General features: G+C 47.1%; 1 protein-coding gene across 5 annotated transcripts in view; it reads right to left on the bottom strand.

The window, feature by feature from the left end:
* Nucleotides 1-1,900: 1,900 nt before the first annotated feature.
* The window catches only part of LOC105567127 (gamma-aminobutyric acid receptor subunit beta), a 69,231-nt gene continuing 55,169 nt past the window's right edge, over nt 1,901-15,962 (bottom strand). The window contains exons 6-11 of one of the 5 annotated variants that reach the window (XM_012021710.1): nt 9,641-9,778; nt 8,299-8,436; nt 6,747-7,031; nt 5,929-6,077; nt 3,985-4,144; nt 1,901-3,413 (exon numbers count right to left, since the gene is read on the bottom strand). In XM_012021710.1, the coding sequence (XP_011877100.1) occupies nt 3,268-3,413; nt 3,985-4,144; nt 5,929-6,077; nt 6,747-7,031; nt 8,299-8,436; nt 9,641-9,778 (1,016 nt within the window). In that variant the 3' untranslated portion in view covers nt 1,901-3,267. The remainder of the gene's footprint in view (nt 3,414-3,984; nt 4,145-5,928; nt 6,078-6,746; nt 7,032-8,298; nt 8,437-9,640; nt 9,779-15,962) is intronic. The other 4 variants (XM_012021709.1, XM_012021712.1, XM_012021713.1 and 1 more) reach the window with 4 other exon arrangements.

Raw genomic sequence — 15,962 nt, 5'->3', positions numbered from 1 at the left:
AGGAGCGTTGCCAATGAAATTTAAGTATGTGGTGTGTTTCTCAGCGAGTAGCAAGTATATGGCGTAGTCGCTTATACTGAGAAAAATCGCAAAATTCCCTTTCTCGATGACGGAGTCGATAAGGTTGACCAACGTTACATCTAAAAAATTGCACGGTTCAGCGGTTTTTTTTCGCATTGATAAAACGTGACGCTCGGAATATGACCATCCCTCCTTCGTTTCTCTCGAATAACGGAGGTGGACAGTGGACCAAGGCGGAATCCTGGACTACGGATTACTTATTTCCATAATGAATTCTCGCGGAGCGCCAAGGCGGGGATCTTCTTGCGAAGTACAGTAGCGAGTGACAGTAGCGTCTGGTAAACGGACTATTTGGCGATTGCGAAGTAGAATGGAGGACGAGAATGGAGAGGAAGAGTAAGAGCGGTGGCATAGAAGGGATGAGAAAGAGTCAGAGGGTGGGTTGGGCGTGTCAGCTGGTCGATATCCTGAATGGCAAGCTTCCACGGCCCAGCTTGCAGTCAGCCGCTACGTCCGAGGGGCAAGAGAGAAGGCCAGCAAAAAGAGAGCTTGCATGTATATATGTATATAAAATGTTGCAGAAGTTTTCCACACTTCTCCTAAATCATAAACACCAGACGTCCAACTAAAAAGAATGTCGCTCGATTGTTCTTATATTACGAGCGCTTGAAGATTCGGGTCTCTTGGAGAGATAAATTTTTGAAATAAATACAAGACAATAAAACTTTGCTGCTCGGCGAATTTTAAATTGAGCCTGATAAAGTTTTAAGTTTAGCTATTGAGCTGTACGATCGTGAAGATTACAAAAGCGGGAGATAACGTATAATCCAATCTTTGGCGGGGAAAAATTAGCTACATTTAAAAGAAAGTGCTTTGCTACTAGGCAGCTTATGTATGAGAGGCGCCGAGAAGAAAGTTCCGAGTGTATAGGTTTTGGAAAACTTTTTGTGTAAGTGATCGATGGTCTGTAATGGCAAACAGGATTTCAGAAGGTACGATCGGCGTGTGCGCAGCATCCGAGGGAAGTGGAACGCCGTGCAATTAACGTTAATTAAATTGACAAAACATTGGGCAACGAAACACGTTGAAACAAGAAGACCGTTGTAAGCTCGGAGAGCACAACCCGCACAAATAAAAGCGATTGCATTTCACCGTCTTTCTCATCTTGCATAAATAACTACAAAGGATGTGTCGACGGGATTAGCTACGAATTAAATCGATAAAGTCGAGCGCGGCTGCGTTGATTTTGCCATTGTCACACAGGCGATAGACGAAGCGTGTAATTTCAGGATAACAATCGCGGTTTACTTCGATCAGGCTTGTTTCGCCGCCGTTGTTTTTCAATATACGATGAAACGAGAAACATGCCCGTGTTTTACACGTTAATTAAGTATTAATTATCCTCAAAAATAAACACGAGCACCGGAGCCTGCATTCTACCTTGGCCCGTTGTCCCTCTCGTATTTCTCGACCTCGATTGGAGCGTTCTTACGTCCGATCTATAATCATTATACGTCCCGGGAGTTCCCCTACGTAAACAGTCGCGACTACGTAGTACGAGCTAAGAGTACTCCCGATTGAGCCATGTGCACACGCACGTACACGGCGTGCAGAGACGCCCCGGGACGAGTTGACGATAGTTGGCCGATCCCGGTAGCGGCGACGCGAGTCGTACGCATACACAGAAATACAAAAGTATCGCGTCGTGAAAAATCGTAAAAAAGTTCTACGAAATGAAACGTGACCTGGCTCTCGCTTGGCCGTAATCCAAATAAATTGCGGATGCTGAAGTGAGGGCCGCTACCGCGTAACCCGAGCCGCCTACGTCGTGGGCGTCCCGCGTCGCGTTATCCTCCCTCCCTCCCAACCCCTTCGCTCACCACCGCCGTTATCTTTGCGGACCTCGCGTAGAATCGTTCACCGATCGGCTGTACGCGTCCCGCGTACGCATGTGTGCACGCACGTGTCTAATATGCATGCACGCGCGTACCTAACGTGGCCGCGTACGCGCGCGCGTATATATGTTAATGTACATATACTTACTGTACTTACTTAGATAATAAGTCGCACCAGTCTCCGATAGTACATTGTTTTTCTTCGTTCGGAATATGAACTTTCCCGCCGTTTCTTTTTTTCTTTCTTTTCGTTCCACGCGCACCCTCACTCACACATTAACGCTCGCTCGTTCTCACACATGCACTCGCTCCCTCTCATTCGCTCGCATGCACGCGCACACATGCCACCGTGTGCGATTTCCGCTAACGTTTTCTCTGCGCGCGAACGCTGCTGACGGCGTCAGAGCGACGATTCATCCTCGACCTCGACGAACGTCGATAATCCTATATTTTTCCGTTCTCAAGCTGCTCTCGATTGAATCGTCGCTTCAAACCGACGTGTCTCGGTGTTGTTCTTAGCGTTAGTTAATGTTACTATGTAATGTGGCTAAATTGACAAGTGTTTATATCGAAGGTATTTTCTCCGTTTAAGAACTAGAGATACCTAGACTGGCAATGTTTTATGGTATGTATGCTCGTGGATTCGCCTTCGCGATTGAGCTCCTGCTTGCCTTTCCGCTTGCGTCGCGACATATATATTTCTATCGCGCGACGTATCTATATATATATATATATTTATATATTTATATTTATTTATGTATATATATTGAGTCTTTAACGAAGACGCCTCGTGGACAGCGACGATAGCCGAGGCTTACGCGTGCCCGATCGCTGATTGACGAACAACGGGCCTCTTGCCCGGGTAGAAATTGCGGTAGCCACGACGCCGCGCAAGTAGTGGAAGCGCGCGTTTGATAAGCCACGCCGAAGCGACGTGGCGTCCGACGAGTCGTTCGGCCGTTTCTACTTGCCAGTCACCGCGAGGTAGTCCTACTCCGCGTCTAGGCGGCCGCGCGGCTGCCCGTATTCGTCCGCTACTACTTCCAGTAGAGAAGGTGGTTACCGCGCTCTCTCGAGACGGACCTGAGCGTATGTTTTTTGTTTTCTGAGAGCACCTTTTTCTGCGAACTGGTACGGCTGTCTCGGATGTCGTTCGCTTTTACTACTCGCTCCTATTACGCCTGTCCTGAAGTAGTCACCGAGCACACCTCGATTTATCCTCCTCGAGCCGCTTTCGCCTCCACTTTGGCGAATCGGCCCTCGTCTCGTTCCCACGCGTAAGAATGCTCGCTTCCGTGCACCCTTTTGCCCGGTTCTTCCTTCTCGATTCGGAGCACCGCGACGCCGTCGTTTACTTGGCCTCCTCGAGCAGCACGAGGTCGTCCGCGACCACGTCGCTGATGTGGAGGTAAATGATCCAGTACATCAGATTGAAGCAAACGAAACATACCGGGAATACGATGCGGGAATACTTGTCGATGTCCGACGGCGTTATGCCTATTTAAGAAACGTTAAATTCACTTAGAATAGTTGCGGCGCACAGTGCGGGGGGAAGAGAATTGCATATTTCAGTGAGCTTCCGAGTTCGCGCGGTGCCGTTTACCCCACGGGGGGTACAAAAGCAGTCTAATAGTGCATCGTAATGCTTGAAAATAAATTGTACAAATGTCTCTTAAGATGCGAGAAGCTTTTTATGAGATGATCAGTGACAAGCGTTTTCGGACGTGTTTTAAGCGTAGATAAATATGTATCTATATATATATGTGTATATATATAATACAACGGCCGGGCGCAGGCGCGTGGTATCATCGGCCATGAATATTGCATAGTCTTGGCAAAGTTCAAAGTACTCGATATCCATATTGCACAATTGACGGCCTTGTCAGGCCCTTTACCCGACGATGACACCACGCCGGTGGCCTTCCGAGCTCGCTGACGGTTAAACCGTACAGTAACGTTTATTCAGAAGCTCGTTGAAATAGACAGCCTGCCAAGCTAAGAACCGAATATTGTTTGATAGCTTGCCAGGCGGGGGGGAGGGATTAAAAAGTGTTATAAATGTGCGTACATGGTCTACTCATACCGTAGAGCTTGGTGATGTCCTTGCTAGGATGAATAATATGTTGCGGCGCGCCCGCCGATTCCTCATCGGCGCGACCATTTATGGTGTTCTCGAGTGTCCCACCTTTGCTGTGTGCCTTTGGGTCGTGCACCTTGAACCGCACCTCCTGGACAACATGGGACCACTTACAAGAGACACGGCATTTCGCCGTGGGGTGTCCCTCACCCGAGGTTTACCCCGTACTTTGTCGGTTTGGCATGCGACACCGATGACTCGGCAGTGTGTATTTTATTTTCGTTCAACGCGGTGAGACGTCCAATTTTTACGTAGCAGTCATCGGTACTCGAGAGACTCACCTGCTTTTATGTCGCTGTCGCGACTCGCGTTTCTTAGTTTATGCGATTGAACGTTTAAGGATGAAATAGGGAAAGTCTCTCGTAAAAGAACAACCGCGGTTCGTAGAAACGCGCGGTGCGATTGCTCGTGCTCAAGCAGAACGGTTTAGTGAAAATTTCATTAAAAGCTCGTGTATATGTGATGCTAATAGATACTGTCGGGGTGAGATGCGGGAGAATCATTATTTCTTTTTGTTATCTGCTGGCACGCAATCGTTAGTCGTTATAAGAGACTGATATTCGTTTGATGTAAAATGGAATTATGAATACTGGCATTTAATTTCTGTCTTTTTAAAGTTAATATTAATGTCAAGACATTGTACGGTTTACGGTTCCCTACAGAAAACGGTAGGAATATTGTTGAAACTTTTATTACCTTTAATAGCAATTAGATTTTATTGTTAATATGCAATTTTTGAAAGCGCAACACTAGGAAAGTCACCAAAGGTATTAAATCCGATTTTAATATTCTTTTTGCATTTCGAAAAAAGCAAGTATAAAAATGTCGAAGGAAACGGAATGTAATTATTAAATGTGTAATTAAAAGTATCACGCAACGCCATTAGGTATTTACCGCCGGATAACATGAATAATTAACTTTGTAATAATAATTAATTAAAACGTCTCATCTTCTTATCCGACGCTTTACGACCGTCCTTCGTCTCGTCCGTCCCGTTCATCTCTGTCGCTCGTTTACTCACTTCTTTCCGCTCTCCCACATTGTCCTCTTTCTTTTCCGGTCTTTTAATATTTTCTGTTTTCCCGGAGAGGAAGGGGGAGAGGAGTCTACAATACCCAAGATTAAAAGAAAATTTATAGTGCGTCGTGTCCGTGTTGGCACGAAGCACGTTGTCGGGCGCGTTGCACGGCCGAATGGGAAATTCATTTCGCAGAACCTTTTAGCTTTTGACCTTTCGTGTGTCGAGCCTGTCGTTTTTAGTTCTCTTTTTTAAGGGGAGGGAGGGATAGAGTGCATATTTACATTGCGCGATGGTACGTGCTGAGCCGGATCGAGGATAATGCTCGGCTTCGTCCTGTTGAGCCTGTCGGTGTGACGAGAGAGAGCGCGGGAGAGAGAAGAGCTTGATTAGCTCGAATATTCCTTTATATCGTTGTCTATTAAAGATTCGTTTACTGTCGTCTATTAAGGAGCATTTAATGGCGATTATCACGGTACTCGATATTATGTCACTGTTTATAATTTCATTTACAATCTCATTTAGAAGTGACTTTGAGACTTCCTTCGCCGTTGACGTAGGCAGGACAGATGACATTTGTATGTGTATGTTTATATAATATCACACAGCTCTCGAGAGCCATAAAGTTGTATGAAACAAGTGCTACGATTATGCATAAATCTGTAATTGTGCGACAATCGGGACATCTGGACATCTTGACAGAGCCGATCGTCTCTACTCGCTGAAAGAAAGCGTGTAAAAAAATCGTCCAGGGGAGCGCTAGTACTGGATCTCCTGGTGATACGCGGTGAAAACGACATTCTGCATGGAAGAAAGAAAATTCGGGTACGACGGCAATCTCGGCCGTCGCTACTCACAGTTTGCTTAGGCGCATGATCGCCATGATCGCCGGGCACACGCGGCGGTCCTGGATTTTCGCTCGCGGCCTTCATGCTCTCGGCTATCTTTTGGAAGCGATTCTTCCGCATCTGAATCCTCTTCGCCATGTAGCCCACCGTGGCGTACTCTGTGAATAATAAGAATCCACGGGAATGAAAACACGTAACCATTCAATGCCATGACACGTCTGCCACTGTAAGATCCGGGCGGGAAGCCCGGTTCACGGGGCCCACTTCCATCCGTCGAGAATCTCACTCATGCTTGCGCTCCCGGTACTTGTGTAGAGCTCACGTGCAGATGGAAGAAAGCCATTTCCCTGGAAACCCGGACCCTACGCGGAACACCGCGACGGCGAAGTACCTTGATGTCGTTATGTAATGAGATACTCGCAATCGCAGTTGTGAAAACGCAGCAATGTGTGTGTGTGTGTCAAACCGGTATATGGCTAATCGATTGAACAAACCCGCGGGGCTCTCTCACCCGCGTTTGACCTTTCCCCCCTCTCGCGGTTGCTTCGCGGCGAAAACGATTTATACGAAACGTCGTTTCGTTCGTCATTCGGCAAAGATCCGGACTGACCAACATTTACGTCATCGGCGACAAGTAACGATTTCGAGGAAAATGGGTCCCTTGCATTTGTCACGTGAGCCCTGCACAAGTATCCGTCTACGATACTCTACGAGCTCGCTACTGGAACGGCACGGCTCCGAGCTATACGGAGTATATGAGAGGACGCAGGATGGAAAGCTTAATGGCAGCGACGTAAAGGCACGGAAGAGTACACGATCGCACTCACCGAGCAACGAGGCAAAGACCATGACGAAGCAGGTGCCCAGATAGACGTCGATGGACTTGACGTAGGAGATCTTTGGTAGCGCCGCGTTCGTCGAGGACATTAGGGTCGTCATAGTGAGCACAGTGGTTACTCCGAGGGCCACCCGAGCGGGGGTCGCGTTTCGGTTTAGCCAAAAGCTCACCCACGATATTATGACAATCAGCCCTGAGGGTATGTAGATCTGGATCAGGTAGTAGCCCATCGACCGTACGAACTGGATCTCGCAGGCCAGCCGCGAGTAATTCCCTACGATTAAAAGATCGAAGGTCAGGACAGGGAGACGGAGAGGCGCTATTTAATGTCTCTTTATCTCCCGTGCTCACTGTCCTTCCTCCTCACTGTTCGTTTATCTCTCTCTCTTTCTCGCTTTCTCTTCCCTTGCATCTCTCCTCTTTCTCTTTCTCCCTCTTTCTCTTTCTCTTTCTCTTTCTCCGTCATTCCCGCTTCCGCTCGTACGTCGTGCTCTTCTCTCTTCGAACTCTCTTCGTTCTTCTTGCTCGATCTCCCATTCGGTCACTGGCCTTTGCCAGGGAAAGCGATTTCATTGTTTGCGAGCAGCTCTCTCTCTCTCTCTCTCTATTCCTTGCACCGGTCAGAAATACGGCGCGCCAGAGCTGGCTGGATGTTAAGTGAAATTCGCATCGTTGATGCGCGACTCTTCGTGCTCATATTGTGTACGTCTGTCAGTGTAGATATGCATGCACGTTACAATGAGGTATACCGGCGGCGTGTATTGTGCGCCGATCGAGAGATTCGAGATGCAGTTGCGTAAGGAGAAAAATGAGGAGTTGATTGCAATGGAGAAAAAGTCATTCCTGCCGTAAACCCCATGGCTTTCTTCCGGTTTAACGAGAGAACTGGTGACACAATTTCTTTCTTGCGCGCCATTGTTGGGAAAAAGATATATCGAGGAGAAAGATACTGCTTTTGTTATTAGGACGATCGTTTACTCGTCCGCGATGAAATCAGAGAAGAGACAGAGAAGTCGAGGGTATATCGAAGGACGAGAAGCTTAATGCTGACGAGAAAAATCGCCGATGCTGTAATCTTCGACTCGAGTGTATCAGTACACCACATGGGTGCCAGGAGAAATTGGCGTAGAAGAGATCGACGTTAGAACCACGCCGTGACGGTAGTGAATGAAGACAACAATTTTGCTCAGCCAAAACCTTTCACTCGAACCAAGCGGAGGAATGTAGCGATGAGAAAATTCACCACCGCCGAACACGAGGAAGACGTTCTAGCCGGCAATCCGTTCGGTGCCAGCCAGCTCCGTTATCCAACGGAACCACATGACGCGCGAGATCGCGAGAAAGAGAGAGATCGATCGATCGATCGACGGCTTTACGTAAGTAAGGTACACAGGATACGACGGTTTGTCTTACGAGCGACAATTGCGCCTGCGGACATCGGATAGCGCTCACGTGTCTCTCCACCTTACCCATGCCGTTAAAAGCGAGGGTTGAACAATTATTTGTTGGTGGTGGGGGGTGGGGTTGTGTTTATACGTTACCGGTGGTAAGACTAATCTCCATGGCACGTTGACGATGACCGAGGACCTTGAACTGAGGCAGGGAGACCTCGTTGCTGACCCCGACGCTGTTTGGGCCCTCGTTCCACTTGTACCGGATGTCCCTCATCGTGTATCCGACTGAAAAAATAGAGAGACCCCCCGCGGTTGGTACGTACCTTCGCGGAAGCCCTCAAACGCATTTCAGCTCCGAGGGGGCCTCCACTTACCTCGCACCCCCATCAAACCTTACGAGTCCGCTCTCTTTCACTTTTTCCCCTTTCTCTCTGTTCACAATTTTCGTTTCCTTCTTTCTTTCTATCTATCTGTCTCTCTCTCAGTTTATCTTACTCTCTGTCCTTCTCTATGAGGGATACCCTTGAGAAGAGAGCTATCGAGAGCCCAAATTAAACTGACTTTAAAGGAGCATGTGGGCGGAATATCTGGCATGTAATGAGAGATCGTGATGGACGATCTTCTCGATTGTCGGGTACGATCGAGAAGCGGAAGGCGCGTATTTATCCGTATTTACGAGTCCGTTGTGTCGATTATTGTTTTGATGTTGTGGATAGTGGATGTTAGGTCAAAGGTGAACGTAATACTATTCCTGAAACCCATTAGCAACTCGTACGCTCGAAGGTACGTTATAGAGACGTGGAAACCCATTTAGCCGCGTATTGCGCGAAAATCCAAATTTAAAGCGCCGAAGAGATCGAAACGTTTCATTTTACATCAATACTGTACATCGGGTATTGATATACAATGAGCACAGTGAGAGTAAAAATAGTACAACGTCCATCTGCGGTGAACAGGGAGCCAAATCTGGGAACGATGGATACGCGTGGCTCAACTATCGTCTGCGTCTTCCGTAGTGTAGATAAAAACCGATGGGTCGATCGGTCGTAATGAATGGCCGTAGGACTGCGCTGCCCCACTGAGCAAGCTCGTTCTTACATAATTAAATGTGTTCGCGAAAAGACAACACACAGTGATCGGTGCATATCGATGCGGGTAAAAACAGGATTCACATTATATATGTATATATGCTCACACATGACTCGTCCAGTTCTCGATACACGTTGCCTACATACGTACATATACATACATAATATATATACATATATGCATCGAGAACTGGACGAGTCGCGATCGCCCGTGTGAGTGCGGCGTATGTTTCCACATATTTCTGAGCACGAACAAAATTTTACCATTTCGTCCCAATGGCGTTACTCGTCATTCATTCGTAACAATTATATGACCGACAGTTCTGCACAATATACATATATCCACGCCAACTTCTGGACCAAGTTTAGAAGGAAAGAACGAATAAGAGGGGAATATCTACCTGTAGATAGGTGTATGGTTGTCTGTCGTTGCCTGTGACCGAGCACGCGAAACTGCGGTAGTTCCACCTCGTTCGAGATGCCGACCGACTGTAGGCCGGAGTTCCATTTGTACCGAATATCGCGCATTGTGTATCCAACTGCCGGGAGAACAAGAACACAAATATCTTCGCTCTAACATACAATAATTAGACACTGAGGTAGTGTTCGGTTTGGGACGGAAGGTAGGGTTCCTCGGGGGAGCACAGTAATTAGAAGCAAAGTTATCGCGCGAGCAACCTAAAGCGGTTCCCGTTGTTGCATCACGATCCAATTCTGTCGCATAAATTTCTCTTCGCGCGGAATCGATTTAGGATGCCCTCCGTGCCGCTATAATATCATAAACGTCATCGAGATAGGCATTGTAGCTTTAACTAACACGCTCGTTCCGAAGTCTCGAAGGAATACTCTCCAATTTTTCCGTAATATCATAGTGAAAAAAAGAAGGAGAATTCTAAGCGTTTTCTCATATTCGTAACGAGATTTTAATTTCTGGTATGAGCAGAGACAATTTCTTGTATAAATTTCGGCTTTCGAGAGAGTTGTTTTTTTTTCATTCATATGAACGGTAACGTTGTAATTTGTATATTCGTAATGTAATAATGCCTTCTGAAGCGTCTATGACGTTCTCGAAACCGAGTTTGCGATTGTTACGTGCAAGGCCACGCGGAGATTGCTGGCGATTAATGATATTCTTCTTTGCGCCGCGGAAATACAGATGCTCTGCGAGACAAACGCGGGGCTAGGATAAGCGCCGACTTGGCGGCGCGTCCGCCTATTGTTCGTTCCTACCAGGGAATATCCCGCGATCGGATTTTGACGGTTATCGATCATAATTCGCGCCTATTTATTCTCTCTAGTGCCTCCGCGCGGCCTCCAGCGCGTACATACCGCATCGAGAAACATTCCTCCGTAACTGAATCTTAGGTGATTACGATCGTTACACCACATTCCAGGCACCAAAGTGGCATTCCGTCGCGGTGGCGGCTACATTGCGCGAGCATCGGCCAAACATGGATTAAGCGGTAAGCCTCCGGATATGCCAGATTAATTGCTTTTGTTTTTGGAATCCGAGTTTGAATGCCGTCGCGTTTTATCATGTACTGCGCCGCGATTCCGCGCGGCGGGCGCAGCTGCATGCGGCGTCGCGCAAAATCGCGATTTCGATAATGACGTTACGATTCGCAACAGGCGTGTTCGACACTAGCGGCCCGGGGCCCCGGGAACCTCGGGTTTTGTCCGTCGCGGTCAACGTAAAAAAAAAATTTACACTTGTCGCGTTAATGAGGGAACACTAATGCGCCGACGTTTACACTATATCTCGGATATTGTATACTTTGTCTTTTTCATCTTCCGATTGCATTTCTTATTGCGAGCGCTCATTATACTTGCAAACGCAAGATAAAGATAAATTGTGAATGAGAAAATCGCGTTCGCGAGCGAAAACGGCGACGTCTAAAAAAAAAATAACGGCAAAACACATAAAAGATTTGCTCGAAGATTTGCAAAAATATTACGCGCGCCCGTTCGTTTTATTCCTGGCCCGATGGTCGTCGCATAGTTAAGTGCAGCGCAGATAAAAATTGATACTTTTATAAAGTTTCATAAAGAGGTCCTGGACTAGGGGCAACATTAAGCGTCACGAGGGGTAAAAAGGTCGGAGGGGAACGGCGGGAGATGGGGGCGGGTCGTGGCTGTTGAATACTGCAGAGGGGAGGATTGCGGCAACATTAGCAAAATACCGAGGACCATGGTAGTGGCAGCAAGTTTAGGTTTAAGACGAAAAGTGGAGTGTATATAAGTTAGATATGGAGAAGCAGAGGGGGGGGGGGAAATAGTTTTGTGCTCGGCATGCTACAGTGACACACACAGGCTCGGGGGAGGATTAGATAGATTTACATATATGTGCTACATGCTTTACGCCGCGCATTTCGCCTGCTGTGCTGCATGCTCCATGCTACATGCTCCATTCTGCGTGTTCCGTGTTTTGCGAGAAACGCGAATTTCCATACCGGCTTTACGGTCTCCTACCGTTAAAATTCAAACATTATCGTTGAACAGTATTATATCGAGGCCTTCTCGATCCGGGATCCAGTTAGTCCGGCTTGTTCGGTGTGTGTGTGTGTATGTGTGTGTGTGTGTATGTACAACGAGAAGGAAATGCGTTCTTGCGGTGGTTCTTTTTACGTTTACGTTAATGTAATAATCTAGAGCGTGGATTCTCGAAAAGTGCGATTTATCTGTCAAGCAATCACCGATGCAAGATTTAAGAACTTTCGAATGTTATTCTCGGAAGTTAAGTCTTTCCAAAAGCCTCTGGAGAGACAACTGAAACATCGTCTTCGTGGTGGGATAGGAAGTAGACAAGTAGCTCGCGCACGGACTGTACATCTTCAAATATAGCACTTACTTATTTCTTTTATCCTGCTCTGGGGTAGACCAAAATTAAATAACCATGCCGACACATGCTGTTGCCGAGCTATACATTAGATATCTATCTACTATACGTACAAAAGTTGCTCGAGTAGGATCGAGGGGGTGGGGACGGTATACCGGAGCAAGTCGCAGATCAAAGTCAGGTCGCAAGCAAATTCATAGGCATACCCGATAACGTGACCACGGCGTGGTACGCCATGGGTAATGTTGCAGTCTTTTCTTTCTTACATGCGCTGGGCTAGATGCACAATGCGTTTTAATTCGGTCGGACCATTGTCGACACGTCGTTTCTGGATTTAGCCTCCTGCGGGGCTGGCCGTCGTCGGCCCTTACTGCGTCCCCGGACACGAGGCTCAGTGCTATATGTCGGAGGCCCTTCAGGTTCGGGGGGGAGGGGGAGGAGGGTTGGTTGGTGATAGTTAAGTGATGGCGGTGGTAGTCAGTGGTAGTGGCGAGTGGCAAAGTAGTGGCAGTGTTTGAACGGCGCACTTTCGTCGCGTTTTTGATCTCGATTTACGGCGACTGCGCGCCGAGAGCTCTCGTTTATTGTATATTTACAATCGTGCGTGTGCTTCGGTGGTATATTCTAGTTCAGCGTGATCTCTCTCCCTGAACGTAGGTCCTTTACGCAGGAAATCGCCGCCGATCTCGTAAGAGACGGAACAGATCCCGTTCTCTGTATGTATTTGCCGCGTACGCGGATCACATACGTTCATCCGACATTTCCGTTGTCGAGCTGTAAAAAAAAGGTTCTCGTTCGCGCGGTTTATCGAGTGCGGGGGGGTTTTTTTCCCTTTTTTTTACGGTTGTCATTATCGCATGCGCGTACGTGATCCGCGAGACGGTTTTCGTTTGGCGGCGACAGAGTGTAGAAAGAGGATACTCGGTGATTATCTTTTTGTTAGATTATTTGTACTCATTTGTCGAATGACCTTCGAGAAATCACGCGTTCAGCTAAGACCGACGTGACGACTCACGGTCAGCGGTAACTTGGTAAAGTGGAGACCCTTCGGAGGATGCTCATAAATACGTTTGCATACGGTCTTTGCGTAGGATGTGACAAAAGCGTGTCCTGTAAACGTATTGGTAGTTGGATTTGTTGCGTATCGCTTCTTTTTATAGTTGAAGCTACCTCACGAGAAATGCAGAATTGGAATCGTCGCTTTTCGACGTGGTAGTCGCAGTCGTTTCGTGTCGACGAGCACTGGTTATGCGATCTGCTATGATCTGAGATTACTACAAATTGCACGTCCGCTCTCTCATCCTTTATTATTATACCCGCGCGATTGTGTGCCCCGGGAAATGCGAAACGTGAGAATGTGATAACGCGAAAGTAATTTTATTTCGTTCATATATTGAAAGACCGCTTGAGAAAATGACAATTGCAAAAATACTCGTGAACTACCCTTGTTCAACATCGTGGAAATACAAAATCGATACGGCGGGAGGTAATAATATCTCGTTTAATGGCTAAGTTAAGAGCGAAACGATGTTCGTGACCCGACACTTTTCTATCTGAAACTAATCAAGAAACTCTCCAGAGTTCTACAAATTTGGCGCCTCCCTGCCTTCTCTTTTTATAGATCGCATCAGCCGCGGTACGTTTTAGGCAGAATTCACGCGCAGAAACGTCCATCAAATCGAATCTACGATTATAAATAGAAACCGAGAGTTTGGGTCAATCACAAAGCGGAATCATGTGAGAACTGCGACCGTAATATTATTAGCTTACATCTCCCGGCAGTTTCTGACCGACGAATATGCTAAAATTAGCGGATACGCGAGCGTGTGTGCGAAATGTCTTTAAAGGCCTCCTCAGAAAGTAATGTTAAATTAAATTATCAATCTAACCCCTCGCGGAATATAGCGGTATTTATCTTTCTAATGGTCGAGTTTATTGGCATTGGTTAACTTCAACCGTGGCTTAGTTGTCTGTTTACTTGTTCGCGGAACTTGAATTAGAAAACGACAAAGATTCAGCCGAACTGAAATAAAAGTTCATGGAAGCCTGTAAATCTTTCGAGTCATCTCGAAAGTTTAGCGATTTGCGCGGGCATTCTCCGGTAATTCGTGATAGGGATGTATCGCGACAACTTATAACGATCGCAATAACTCGTATTCGAGCAGTCCGACCAATTAAGGACGAAAGGGCGCCCGCGAAAGTCCGAGCTTTCTACTCGACGAAACTAATCGACCAACTTGGCCGGCTCCCTGCGGTATCTCGTATGCCGGACTTCCGGTGACCCTTCGACCCTATTCCACGACCGACTGAGTTTTAATATAGATCTTTTAGCGGGGGCGAGCTGAAGTCAAACTTTTTCCATCATCCTGAATAAATCGGCGGGTTTGAACGTTTCTGTACGTCTGTGTGTGTGTGTGTGGTGCCTGGAAACGACCGAAGACGTTCTAAATGAGAAGCACGCGCAATTATTTACTTTACGTTAACCACGACATTCTCGAAATGTTATTCTTACAAATCTTGCATTCGCACCGCCGCGAATACATCACGCACATAATTGTTTCTACATGTAATCGCTCATTCACAATTCTGATTATTCATGATGTAATCTTCGTTATAATGCCGATTTGAACCTAACCGTATCGCGTGTTGACTTATTCAGGCAATTTGCGCGGTACATGTGCTGTCGTGTGCACGAATTATTAATGCCAATACCAATAAACAACGATAATTATTTCGCGTATGAATAAATGGCGGCGGAGCCATTTCTACAGGGGCGCTCGAAATTCTCTTTCGCTTTCGCGCACTTTTGCGCATTAAACACACCGTGCAATTTGCAGCAGTGCCCAACCAAACACGGGGAGCTCGTGACAGCGAAACGTTAGCGCTATCACGCGCACGCACGTCACGTACATACACACGCGCGCACGCACACACGCTCACTCGCACTCACATTTACGCACGCGTGACGTGATAATCTTCTCGCAATGTGCCTTTGCGCACTGGGACGTTCTCACGGCGCGTCATAGCTCCTGGTCAACCTACGATTTCTATGCTTATAGTCTAACGGAGCGACTCGATTAATCGAGACGTGTCTCGTCGACGACTCAGTTGCGTATACAGTGCGCGCATCGATACAGAGGCCGTTGTTACGGCGCATCGAAGCTCCTTCTTAAGGTGCTTACTGACCGCACACTGTGCTCAGTAGCAGAATCGGGCTTTTATCGTTGAATCACAACCGCGTGGAAAATGAGATTACGTACTCTCCGGTTCCTTTTTGCGGCTACATTATTAATCGCAGAGAGAATCATCCTCTCTCTCTCCCCCTTTTTTTTTCTTTCATAAAGTTTGCAGCGAAGGGAAGAACTTGCCTTTGGATTCGACGCTTAAAATACCGTATGTTCACGTTTCTTCTTTTATTCTTTTTTTTCGTTTATCGACTTTCGCGCGCGCTTCGCAAAAGAGGAAAGTGAAAAGGAAGAGGAGGCTGCAATAAATGCCCGACTCTGCAAGTCCACGTTGTTACATACGGACAATCACTGTGTATGGAATAAAAAAAAAAGAAACCCAACCAGTGTGTGTGAGCGAGAGCGGGTGAGTGAGCGAGTGAGTGAACGAGGTGAATGGGAGTGATTCTCACTTGTGTGGCTGACTGATCGTGTGAGTGAGCGTGTGAAGTGGCGAGTGACGGACAGACAGACAGACAGATAGACAGATAGAGAGGGAAAGATAGAAAAGAAAGAAGGAAGTGAAATCTGATGTCGGGAAAAAGGCGAGAGGGGAGACCGAGACCGTTGGTAGTTGAGGGAGGAAGAAGAGAGGAGGGAAAAATGGAGAGTGACGGGTTATGGAAGTTGACAGTATTCTCTGTGTGAGCGTGTAATAAAAGG

The sequence above is a fragment of the Vollenhovia emeryi genome, unplaced genomic scaffold (assembly GCF_000949405.1).
Source record: "Vollenhovia emeryi isolate VEMERY1.0 unplaced genomic scaffold, V.emery_V1.0 DF939140.1, whole genome shotgun sequence".
NCBI lineage: Eukaryota > Metazoa > Arthropoda > Insecta > Hymenoptera > Formicidae > Vollenhovia > Vollenhovia emeryi.
Note: the sequence above shows the minus strand (reverse complement) of the source record. Positions and strands in the feature narration are given on the sequence as shown.